At 38.8% G+C, this 12,903-nt stretch overlaps 1 protein-coding gene across 1 annotated transcript in view; it reads left to right on the top strand.

Annotated features, from left to right (window-relative positions):
• Positions 1–12,903, top strand: part of pex14 (peroxisomal biogenesis factor 14) — a 45,286-nt gene that overhangs the window by 15,448 nt on the left and 16,935 nt on the right. Inside the window, exons 3-5 of the mRNA XM_086277554.1 lie at positions 3,362–3,446; positions 9,843–9,965; positions 12,813–12,898. Of these exons, the coding sequence (XP_086133680.1) occupies positions 3,362–3,446; positions 9,843–9,965; positions 12,813–12,898 (294 nt within the window). The remainder of the gene's footprint in view (positions 1–3,361; positions 3,447–9,842; positions 9,966–12,812; positions 12,899–12,903) is intronic.

Raw genomic sequence — 12,903 nt, 5'->3', positions numbered from 1 at the left:
GGGGGGGAAATTTGAGACTAGCTTAACACAATTTTTGTTCATGTCTATCAGTCTGTTATTATATCAGGGGCACTTCTCCACAAATGTACAGGCCAGGGCAATTTGGAATGAATTGATTCACACTGAGCCCGAATTCTATACTTGCTAATGATTTCCTTTTAGACCCTCAATTGCACCCCCACCCAGCTTCTAGTTCCATCAAGTCCTGCAAATCTTTTCAATGTTGCAGACAAATTGTGTACATATTTTTGCAGAACAGATAAGGAGCAAAGAGTTGCTCAGTACATGCCAGTCATTTCCTGTTCAAAAATATAAAAAGTTGATGTTGCACTCTCTTTTTTTTTTTTTTTCGTCTTTTTCTTTTCTTTTTCTTTTTTTTTTTTGAATTGTTTGAAGTGTTTTAGATAAGAATATGTGATACCACGAGACTGTGGATGGAAAATCTTGAGTTTTGGTTTTTTTTAAACTCTGGTATGGTATCTTTTATCAGTGTTCTTGTTTATTCCAAGAATGTTTGCAACCCTAAAACTGCATTTTTACCGTATTGCACAGTAATTACTCGATAAGTAGTGGTTTGCGTTGGCCTAAATAATTCAGACTGAAAACACAAATCTTTTCTCTCTTCTCAGATTTCTTTTTAATTTCTCGTGGTTAAAATTCTGGTTACTTTAAAACTGAAACTAGCTACAAATACAGAAACCAGCCCAAATGATCAATTGTAAGATATACCACAAACTGGTGTCTGATGATCGAAAGTCTGAATTTCCCAGATGCTCACACCTGCTCTTGAATTCCTGTAAAATATCCATAGGTGGGTCTTACGGTATATTATGGTTAAGTGCCGTTACTAGTTGGGGCAAAAATATACAACTGGTTACATGGATTCCCTCAGGCGTCTATCCATGCAGTTCGAACATAATTGGATTGCAGCCTCATTTCTCACAATTCAAGGTATTGCAGTTGTAATTTTCAGACAAGTGCAGTGCAAATTCTTGTCCAATTCAAACTCAATAACATTTCTGTAATCTTGTCCGTTCATCAAGTTCACTCTCTTTAAGTGTGTTGGTTAATGTTATCTCTTTCTGTGATTGAGTTTTCACCTCTTTTTCGGCTTTACCTGACACTTTATTGGTTATCTGGTTTGCAAAGATTATCGCTCTTAACATGGAGCACTCTGGTGCATTAGGAGTCGAACCTTTACAAGAGGTATTACAAAGAAGCCTAATTGTTCTTCGCACCAAAATTCATTTACCAGTTTCCTGCAAGGAAGGAAATTCACCTAATTTCAGTTTTAGTTATTTATGCTGTCTACTCAAATGCGCCTTGTACTGTTATCCATCTTACCCCCGCCCTCCTAAAAGCCCCAGTTGTGTGCTACCCAACACTATAACTGGGGTGATCCATAAGTCAATAACAAGACTGAAATCTGTGCAATGTGGTTATAATTGATTGAGATGTCTGGATGGAACTTGTGCAAAGCATCTATGTCATCTGCTAAGAAGTGCATTTTTCCTCTCCCTGAAGATCTACCACAACAGTTTTAACCAAATGGACATTTGCCTCATTAGTTTGCCGCTGAGCTAGCTGCGGTCCTTACTAAGATGTCACACTTACGCCTGTTAACGCTGATACAATTTTCTTGTCAATATTGTGCTACTGAAATTTTAAGCGAATGTAAACAAGGACTGCTCATTCAGCATATTCTTTCCCTGTTAGGTCATTACCTCTCAGCGGGCCTCCTGTATATAACTCTGTTATTTACCGTAATAAATATTGGAGTATTAGATTTTAGTGTGTTTATTATCTCTAGTTTCCGCCATTACCACATGCTGTGACTTGTGGTAATGGCTCACTGACTTGGACAGTGAGCGCCTTGCAAGCACTAGAGTGATTTTTGTCTTTTTTATCAAAGGGATATTTTCTCTGTGTTTTGACTGTATCTTTTGGCCCAGAACATCAGTTACGGGGTCACCATGCAAATGGTTTAATCTGGTTGTCACAATGAAGGTTCCGGGTGACTGGCTTTAATAAAGCTCTCAGCATATATAGAGATCCAGGAAATTCCGCACCTCTTGCGTAACCCTTGTGTACATCAAGGTCACCGTGTTGTCCCAGTGAAAATGTAGATTAGTGTGTACATCAGTTGTGGCAGCGATCTCATGAAGTCAAAATGGTGCATTTTAATGAAAGGTTCACTGGGTTGTATAAAGAAGAAATGTTATTATTATTCAGACGTTCATTTTAGGTTTGTTTGTAATCCGCGTTTGCTAAGTTTCTTAAAGATGCCTGCGCTATAATTCTCTACTGTACTGTGTGCTTGTGACAGAAATCTCACTTTTTAAACAGCTTCACTGCCACTTGGACAAGTTTAAACTGCAATTCTTTTGGATTGAAACAGGTTCTTAGTATATGCAATGCATTACCCAAAATGAATTACCACTGGCAGGGCGCTCAATCACTTTGTATCTTTCAACACTAAGAGAAAAGAAGAGTAATCAAAACCTTTCAACCTATTAGAGGGATGACTTTTACAATTGAATCACGGGGACCACAGGTGCGATAATAAGTCATCGAAACCTCCTCTCTAGTGTGTTTCCCCTTTCTCTGTGTTCTTACATATTTATCTATTTTAGGAGGCGCCACTTCATGGCGCCCACTTCAAATTTATGTTTTAATGCCATTTGAGGAAGATTTTTTTTCCCCTCCCTCCAATTCTTGGAAATGCATACTGGGGTGGAAAATTAAGGTGCATCTCGAAGGAAAACATAATAGAATCGATGAACGCAATGCACTTAAAACTACTGGTGTTCTGATGCTATTTAACGTTCTAGTGCATTAACGTTTCAAGTCATTACAACATTCAGGCTGGGTGATTTGATCATGGCAGGTTTTTAACTGGAAGAATTACAGAAGTTTTCAGCCTAGGATTCTCAAGTTATTAGATACAAATGATCACCTCTGCATTAAGTATAGATTTTCTTCCACTCCGCACTTAAGAATGGAAGTTTGTCTTTAAGAGGGTAATAGCAAATTAAGCTCCATACTCCATTTGTCCAGCACTCTTGATGGGCTAATTTTATAACTGCTGATTTGGTCATTCCCCACATTTAGCTGGAAAGTGGTCAGGTGGTCTTTTTCCTCACTGCTGGGTGTGGGGGGAGCGTAAAAGCAACTATCAAATGGAATCCATTTAAGGTTTTTCTTTTTTTCCTGTGGGGTTGGACTGATAATGAACCTTTTTCTTAAAGAAGGTCTAGACTGTTGTTTGTGCTGTGAAAAGCATCAGTTTGCTGCAAAGCTTATCTTCTTCCTCTCATGTTATATCATTACGAGGGATTAAATCACATTTGTCTCTCCCCAGATTACCACTGCTGTACAATTTCTACAGAACCCAAAAGTACATCAGAGTCCCTTGGCCCTCAGAAAAACCTTCTTGAAGAAAAAAGGTGAGAGACTTCTCATTTGCTTGATTTATGCTGAAAGCTGAAAGCTGTGAACAGTATACATAATTTGGGGGAAAATGGCTGTGGTATTACAATCCACAAAATGCGGTTGGCAAAGATACATATGCTATTTTTTGTAAGATCATTCTGTTGGGGTCAAAGGTTGTGGCCATGGATCTTTGCCTTCAGGGGGGCCTAATAGGGGTCGATTTAGCTTCAGAGAGCATGATTCAGGCTCTGTGAATAAATGACACACCAGTCTGGATGCTCCTTTGGGTTCAGGAAAATTAATATTGACAAACTCCCTCTGCATTTTCAATGGAATTATCAATATTGCCTTCCAGCATTTTAACCCTTTTACTTAATTTAACAGTTATCGTAAATTTGAGGCACGGCACGAGGAGGTTTTCTAAGCAGGGGAGGTTGGAATGTTTGCTGGCTCTTCACTTTCTTTGCAATTCATTGAGATATTTCTAACACACAGTAGAATATTGTTTGTGCAATAAAAGTTGCAAAAAGCTTTATTACTCTGAACTCATTTAAGTCAGTTCAATATAATGCAGCAGTAGAGCTGCAGTGTTATGCCATGTATTTATAACAGTCAGCCTATGGCTGAGCTGTAATAGTATGTACAGTGTGTGTGTGTCTTTTACCTTGGATAAACACTTTGTGGGGAGTGTTTTTATTTAAATTTGCAGTGAGACAGTTCAGTGTGTGGGGACTGTACTTGTACAGCGCTTAGGGACTTTGCATTCAGCCAAACAGTGAAAAGTGAGCCTAAAAGCTCTGTGACTAGGAAAGGTAACCCGAAACCAAATCCATGGTTGCCGGCTGCTACTACACTCATCTCATATGGCTCTCTTGATATCATTTGAAATGTATTTTTTTTGTCTTTTTCTTTCATTATTAACAACTAAGGCATGTTATCAGTCTGCTGTTGGTTAATTGAAATGTAACAAGGCCTCATTATTGTCAAAGGATGCCATGCTGCACCTTATTTTCTTCTTACTTTCAGCCTTGATGCAAACTCCACGGAGCTCCACTATCCAAATCGGTTTGCTCTTACTGCACTTTAAGTCCATGAAATATGTATGATGCTTTAATGCAGATTTATTTTGGAAAATCGGTTCCGCTGTAGATCTAAACAAGAACTCTGGATTTGCATAAGGACATCGATCTTACACAGAGAGAGATGGGAGATATGGGCAATGAAACACTAAGCACAAAGTATGTTTGCACTCTGCAGTATTCTTAGGATAACTCTTGACTTGTACAGTCATACAGCAGTAAACCTGGAAGTTGTTTAAATCCAATACTCAAGCTTTAAGATTTCTCCTGTTTCAGGAAAAAAGCTCTACTGTTACTATCGTGCTTTATTAAATCAGTTGCTTTGTGTTTTTGTGATTTTATTTAAGTACAGTAATTTTTTTTGTCTTAGAAATCGACGTTGATCATATTACAGGAAATTATATCAGGAAAAGGCTTTTTTTAAGCTGCGCATCAAACCCAGATATTGCACCGCAATGCCGCTTAGTAAGGAACTAATCTTAGCTGACTGCTAAAAATAAAAGTAAAGTGTACTTTAAGTGATGAATCACCTGTCAGACCTTTTTCATCAGTATACCACATTTCCTGATTGAAATATTTCTTTGTGGGAATTTAAACAAAATAACTTTATCGTGCCGGTGTTTGTGTTAATTCATAAATTATTGTATGAATTGCACTTCTGGGTTACATTCATAGTAACAAAATAAAATGAAGTATCAGTACAAAATATCTTTTAGCCTTTGTTCATCTTCTCAGAAGCATCGACATCAATACTGACAAGAATTTGATTTTGAAACTTTCCATTTTCCTCCCATAAAACTCGTTGGTAAACTGAATCAGATTAGTAATCTTGTTCATTGGTGACTGCTTGCTGAGCCACAATAAGCTTTTATACAGGCGGCAGCAGGCCAGTGCTCAGACTTTTGCATGCTCCTGTACCCAGCATGTATTGTCCTTTCAACCTTTTGACAAAGAAACTCAATCATCATCCTCCTTCTCCCACAGTCACCACAGCAAATGTGTCAGTCTTAATTTCTAATACAGTTTAATGTCATATTTATGTAAATACTTCTGGATTTTACTCTATATTAACAGCCAGAAATGTCAAAGCACACATAAAATGAAACAATACCATCTCCTGGTAGAGTGGAATTTAAATTGGTTTCCTCTTGCTGCCAGTACTTACGCTGGACAGCTGATGAAGGGGAAAATAGGGCCCACTTTGATTGCATGTTGCAGAATCTTTACACAATAATCTCAGTCGTGCATATTATTTCCCAGCGCATTTGTGCCCTAATCTGCACTGAAGGATGCCTCTCTGGTTACATGTCTGTTTTTTCCAAAGAGAGCCTAATAGTGTGGTTTATTTCAATATTCATTGAAAAATATAATTTTCTGTTTTCCTTCAACTGTCAATTTCAGGGTATGAATTGGCAATTATGCAGTCCAATATTTCAAGCTGCCCTTCTAGAGTCCTTGAAGTTGAATAAGCTGGCTGAAATATTGAAACTTTGTCACTTTGATGTAATATAAATCAAGATTTAAACCCAGAGATGCTTTTTTTCCCTGTCTTTTACAGAGGAGTGAGGAAATGAATTGCATTTTAAACTGTCATACTGCAATCTTGAAGCAATTTTGCCTTAGTCGTTGACTGCCAAGATCAAGTAAATTTTATTGTGTTTGAGTGAAATATAATGCGCTAGACTCTCATCTAGTGAATTGTGCCATCTATGTCTTCTTCAATTAACAGATGCAGCAACTAAAGAGCATTGGGCCTCCACTTTGGCACCACCATTTAACCCAGACAATTAGCAGTTACACACATAATTACCAAAAAAAATCAAATTCTCAGGACAAAGTCAACAACATTTTCCAGTTCTCAGTGTGTCACTTTGACCGTGGGACCTAAGGTGACATCACCCAGCCGCTCCTAGTTTGACAAACCGAAGGTAATTTGTTTTGGAAAGTAAACACAGGGAGTGTACATACTTGCTGCAGTACAGGTAATTTCAGCATGTGAAACGGGTACAGGGCATTCGGAGTTGGTGAGATATAAATGATGGCGTGACTGTTTTTATTTATTTATTTATTTTTTAATAACGTCTCAGTTGTTATTAAGTTGAATAAATAACCCTAAGAGATTTCACCCTGAGAAGTGGGCCACTGATGGAGGGTCAGGGGAAATCTCTTAGGGTTGGCTTTTGGTCTATTACCATACCTGCTATGGAGGTAAGAGTAAGGTTCATCATCCCAGATATTAATAGGATGCTGTTTGTAAGTGGGGTTATGTGACTCACCTCTCGGACAAAAATGACAATGACCAAGGCCTGCATGGAAGGTAAAGGGATTGATGTGGTTATAAATTACTCCACGGCGCCACCTAGCCTAGGCCTTGCCCACTTTGTCATCACTACAAGGCGATAAAGCAGGGAAATGAGAGCAGAGTCCCCTTTTTTAATACATAAATGAATACTCTATGAGAATGGTCATTATTTAGGGGCAATGTTCAAGCTGTTGAACAGAACCAAATGACATGTAGAATCTCCCTCGGCAGTATAGCTTGGGAAACAGTTTGAACCTCTCCTTAATAACCCATTGACCTCCATCTATTTATGACCCCTGGCTTGCATTTTTTTTCCCATAATATTCAAAATGTAAGTAATTTTCACTCAAGGGCAACTTCATAGTTCAGGCCTTGGAGGACAGCGAAAAAGGCATTCACCTTTTACCACACAAAATATTTTAGTAAGCAATTCTTATAATTGGCTGTCCAGGCTAGGTCTTGACCCATAAAGTCCAGAAGTGCCAGAATTGGAGAAATAGATTTAATGCTAGCGCCCTGCTGCCTCTTTGCCCTTAAAAAATACCCAGAGAATATGAGCCAGTGAAAATAGAGCTGTAAATAACCTGACGAGCAATGGGTTTTCCTTTAAATAAATACCGATCAGGTTTATGTTGAAAGACAATAGAAAACGTAGCCCAGATATGCAGTTTACAGTATTTATAGCTGTAATATCGAGGTGCCAGCACCGTAATTTCATGCCCCAATGAGAATGGCAAGGTCAAAGCAAATGCTTTGGCAGAGCATCTGCTAATACGGTGACTCATAAACAGGCACTGCGTGTATCAGGTGCACCAAATAATACAGTATAATGAAATACAGAATAGCTTTCCATTATTGTTGTTTTTTATGGTGTCGTCATTAGGTGTAATTTATGTCTTAAAAAATTCATCTCCCCACAGGTCGATCTGAAATGGGGGTCCAGGGGTCATTCCACAGGTTTTGGAACCCATAATAAATTTCACAATCCCTTTTTTGTCTTTTCCTTTTATATGTAAAACTCACTTTCACCTTGTTCCTTTTTCTTTGGGATCTGAGGGCTCTTTTGTTTGCTGTTGTCTTCCCCCACGGCAATAAACAGATCAGAGCCTCAAACACAACTTAGCAAGCTGTAATTTCACAGGAAATCAGCTTTTGGAATTTCCAGGTATTTTATTTTGATGTTGGGTAAAAAACAAAAACCTTTCATTTGCTGCGTAAACAACATCAAAGATGTGAAGAGCTATTAACATGTACATATATTGGTCTCAACAGCAGCCTAAATGTAGTTTTTTGTTTCCTTTTTAAAGACCTTAAATTTCAAGGTGAAGGGAAATTTCCTTTTTTTTTTTGTCTCTTTTCTTTTGTTTTAATATATCTTGTCTTATTTGGTGAAACTGAGATCATCGCATGTCTCACTCAATAGTCTGTCACCATGTAGTCTGCTGCGGTCAGATGAAACAGGAGTCCAGGGACACATTATTGCTTATTTGACAGTGCAGTCTGACTGCACAAACTCAGCGCATGGCGCTCACCACTTCCTGGCACTCAGGACCTGCTCTGCTACAGGCTGGCCAATATTTGCCTTCAATTATTCAACAATTTTCATGGCCATTCCTTTGAGCATTTAAATAGGTGACTGGAGGGACCTCTCTTGGCATAAGCTTTCTGCTAGATTATCACAGGATTTGTTATTCTTTTGGCCTGCGGGTACATGCTCAAGTGTGAATTCAGATTTGCTTCACAGTTAAACACTTAAACAGGTATTCAAATGGGAGGACTTGTTTCTCTTTTCCTTTTTGTTTGTTTTAAATCACATCTTGTCCACCTTCAGAACTGAAACTTTCTGCTTTACATTTGACTTCTCATAAAACTTTCAATCCACATGGAGGTTATTGTATGCTGTCTCGTATAGGCCACTCTGGAGGTCAGTAGAAGAACTGTTATATCTCTGTGCAGATACTGTTCTGTTAATGAAAACGTGAAGCAGTCACTTGAAATACTGCATACGAACACTTTCCGTTCTCTCAATATCTCTGAAAAGATGGAGGAAGCATTAGGCAGCGCGTGTGAGAAACTAAATCCTGAGGGAATAGTTTAAGTAAAAGACTCTTTTACAAATCTGATTATCTATCATTAAGTAAGTGAAATTACAGAAGGAAGTAATGGCTAAAATCTTGGAGAAGTATAAAATATTTTAATGTAAATTGTGTTGCGTCTTCATTATAAGGTGCTTTTCTCCATCTAAGAACTACAATATGTTCCAGTTTTGGTTTTTTGTCTTCAGCTTTCTCTTACTTGTTCTGCTATAAATGTGGGGGTTTTTTTGTTTTTTCCCCAGCATGTTTCATCAAAAGTTATAATTATTTTCTTTGTTTAGAGTAAGATGCTCATTAAAAGATGAGACCCACAGCAATGGCAGCATATGGTGGCTGAAATAAAATCCTTTCTTGCCACAAAAGGAGATGTTCATATTAGATTTTTTTTCCTCCTCCCCTCTGATTCTCCATCGGGGAGCCCTTTGCAATTTAATCATCACTAAAATCATTAAAAAGATCTGAAGATTAAATTATATTGGCATTTGCAAAATTATGTAATACATTTACATTACAATGAAGAAATTAAAATAATGCATTTTCACTGTCTGGGGTGTATGAAATCTCCACATGGGAAATATAACTGGAGAAGTGGACAGACTCTTATTTTCTTTGCCTTTGGTGGCAGTTAATAGGCTAGCAGAGTTTCAGATTTCACTGTGTGAACCTTTCCGCACTCTCTTCCTTTGATGGATGTCCCTGAATCAAAAACTCTCGCTGGAATTTCCGAATTATGAAATGAAAATACATTTTTGAGAAAGAGTCTTTGTGAAATTGAATGAGATTTGACATACTTTCTCTAAATTCTACTTGAAAGATTTGTGGGGGGCTTGGGAAGTATTTAAGCATACATTATGATAGCCAAAGAGCCATTTGGTTTTTCCCATTAAGGGAACATTTTTGCGAATGCCTTATAAGTGTGTGTCTTCATTACAGGCCTGACAGATGAAGAGGTAGAGTTGGCCATCCAGCGTTCTGGCTCCACAGAAGCACTGCCTCTGGTCCCTGCAGGGCCCGCACATCCACTCCATGCAGCTCAGCTCCCTCCTGCACCGCTCAGTGAGTACATATATCATTTTCTCAACTTTTTTAGCACCTGCAAATGCATGCATGCCCTACAGAAATAGTTTGAGACTTAAAGATTTGAGACTGAACAGAGATCCTTGTGCTTTGCAGATGTGTTGTTAGAGAGCTTCCCTCTTGCTTTTGTTAACCCTGTTTAGTTTAAATTATCTGTAGCTCCTCATATACCTCGCTCTTTACAAGTATTACGGTTATACGTAGCATACGACATATATTTCCTGCACTGTGGATTTAGACACAGGAAATATGAGCACAAGCTTATGAAGTCTCTTGCCATTCTGTTTCAAGGGGTTCCTCCTGGCGAGACCCCACACCACAACCTGTATCTTTATTACCTCAGGAGGTTATGAGTGCTGTCCACTGATTTACCAATGCAGAATGAAGTCCGCGTAATGCTTAACCCATATGACAATGATTCCAGATGTATTCCACCCTCATTTATTACCACACTGTCCTTGACTCCCCCAGCATCTCATGTTTTGTAATGAATGTGATGTTGATGGGATGGCCATGTAGTTAGGAAGACTCGCAGCTCTCTGTCCATAGTGGAGGGTTTTATATCAAAACGGCTATAAGGGAACTGCATAATGAGGTGAGAGCGCGGAGTCTTGTATGGGGGGTCATGCCGAAAAGAGGGGGCTACCTCCCTGTGATGTCCTTCTTATGGGGACGGTGCACAGGGACCCGCATCCATCTCTGTCGAAGTAATGGATACTCTGATCTCTATTTCCACACGGTAGAAGGACAGGAAGGCCTCCACTGAACCCAATAAATTTGAGAGGAGATTGGAAAAACGGGGGATGGAGACCACAGTTCCACAGCTTAAGTGACCAAATAAAAAAAAAAAAGGACAAGTAGAAGTGGTATAGAAAAAAGGAGAGATGGGGAAAGAATGAAAGGTCCTAAAAGAGGAGAAAAGAGAAAGTGAAGACCCCTGGTGATGCAGTGAGGCTTGTTCAGGGTCAAACACCTATCCCAAGGACTTCCAGGCCTTTCAGATGCGCCGTATTCTGGGATAGGTGACAAGTCTATCTCAGCTATGATGACGAAGACCTAAATTTATGTGGTTACCATATGGATGTTGGAGATTGATTCAAAATTTTCGATAGGAAAGGTTACAGGATCATTGCAGTGTGCTGCAAAAGCAATGAAATGTGCCCTTGAGATGGAGAATAAAGTAGCATTCACCTTGGAAATATACCATGTAGTCCTGTATGACAGCGGGTCTCTCATTTTATTTGCATGTAAAAATCACACAAGTGCTAAGGCACAAAATCAATCTGGTTTACTTACTTCAAGCCAGTAAACATGTACCACATAACCCATTAGGTGAAATCAGACCTGTAATAGAATATCAATGGTGTGCTTCAGTGGCCTAGCCTCTAATAATTTCCTATTCATTTTGGCCCCACCAGAGTAAATAAAGAAAAACTCATATATTTCCTCAAGACTTGTTTGTTGTTTAGTGACATTTTCAGTTGAATGCTTCTCCTCTTAAGAGGGGAATTTCCACTTTGACAGACAGTTGGCCTACCCAGATGACAGCTTGCACAATGACACACTTTCACATTATCTGTCATTCAGCAAGACAGCGACTTCTAAAAGCACAAATACACTCTCTCTTACCTTTCTGTTTAGTTTTGAAGGTTTATATATAAACACTGTATCTGCCCCTGTCACCCCCACCTGAAAGGCTACCATTGGAAGACAATGGTAGCCTTTAATAGAAAAGCACAATAAAGAGTGCATGTTTATTTCTGTAGGCTTAACCCTTATGGTTCAGATGTTCTGCTTAAACAGGGTTCATTATTATGTCATACACACAAGAGAGGTGAGTACAGTCCTGTTCAATATCAATTAAATGTCAACTGTTTTACCAAAACCAAAATATTTTGCAAAATACAAAGCTTTAAGCAAAAATGAAATGCAACAAAAGTGAACACACTTGTGATTACCAATACACAACTTGCGTAATCTTTGATTACTGAACAAAAAGTGTTTTTCATTTGACCTAATTGTGTTAGCATGGTCATAAAATGACCTGTGAATGCCACGACTTTCTTAGTTTTGCACTTCTGGGCTGTTTCTCCTGTATATGCGTGTCTTCATGAGGGCGCTACATGGAAAATAACTGGAAAATGGGATTCTGAGAAAAGGATACTGGAAGGTCAATGACCCTTTTAAAATCAGTGGCACTACAGTCTCAGCTGTAATCAGGAGCTATAGAATAAGCTGTAGTACCACTAATCAGAGCTGCTGTGGCTGTCCCGCTAAAACAACGCCAAGGACAATGTGTTATTTGCAATGACAGGCAAGTGCTCTAGACTTACCACAGGGGTTGTTAATGGAAAGAAGTGCTAGTTGAGTTATATTAAATGTTTAATCGTGCAAAGGTCAGTCAGCATTCTTAAAAGAAATTATGCAATACTTTTAATGCTGCATTTCAAGTTTTTGTGTCTTGTCTTGTATCCCGACTTCCTCCCCTCACTCCCAGCCAGTCACGGCGGGTGGCTGCCACTCCCTGAGTCTGGCTTTGCCCGAGGTTTCTTCCTGCTAAAAGGGAGTTTTTCTTTCCCACTGTCACCAAGAGTGCTTGCTCATAGGGGGTCGTTTGGGGTTTTCTCTGTATTATTATTATTATTATTATTATTATTATTATTATTATTATAGGATCTTTACCTTACAACAGTATAAAGCACCTTGAGGACACTGTTGCTGTGATTTGGGGCTATATAAATAAGTTGAACTAGCACTCTCATGCAAAGTAGTGCATATGCATATTAATGTCAAAAGCTTAATGTTTAATCTTTCTTCTATGTCCAGGTCCAACGGGCTGCAGGTGGAGGGACTATGGTGCCCTTGCCATCATTATGGGGGGTATCACATTCTGTTTTTATCAGCTTTACAAGGCAAG

This window comes from Aulonocara sp. 'chitande type north' Nkhata Bay, linkage group LG20 (assembly GCF_057382095.1).
Source record: "Aulonocara sp. 'chitande type north' Nkhata Bay isolate Kocher_YH1m ecotype deep benthic linkage group LG20, A_spYH_male_GT1.1, whole genome shotgun sequence".
In the NCBI taxonomy this organism is placed as follows: domain Eukaryota; kingdom Metazoa; phylum Chordata; class Actinopteri; order Cichliformes; family Cichlidae; genus Aulonocara; species Aulonocara sp. 'chitande type north' Nkhata Bay.
The sequence above is the reverse complement of the archived record's forward strand: the minus strand, read 5'-3'. Positions and strand labels throughout refer to the sequence as shown.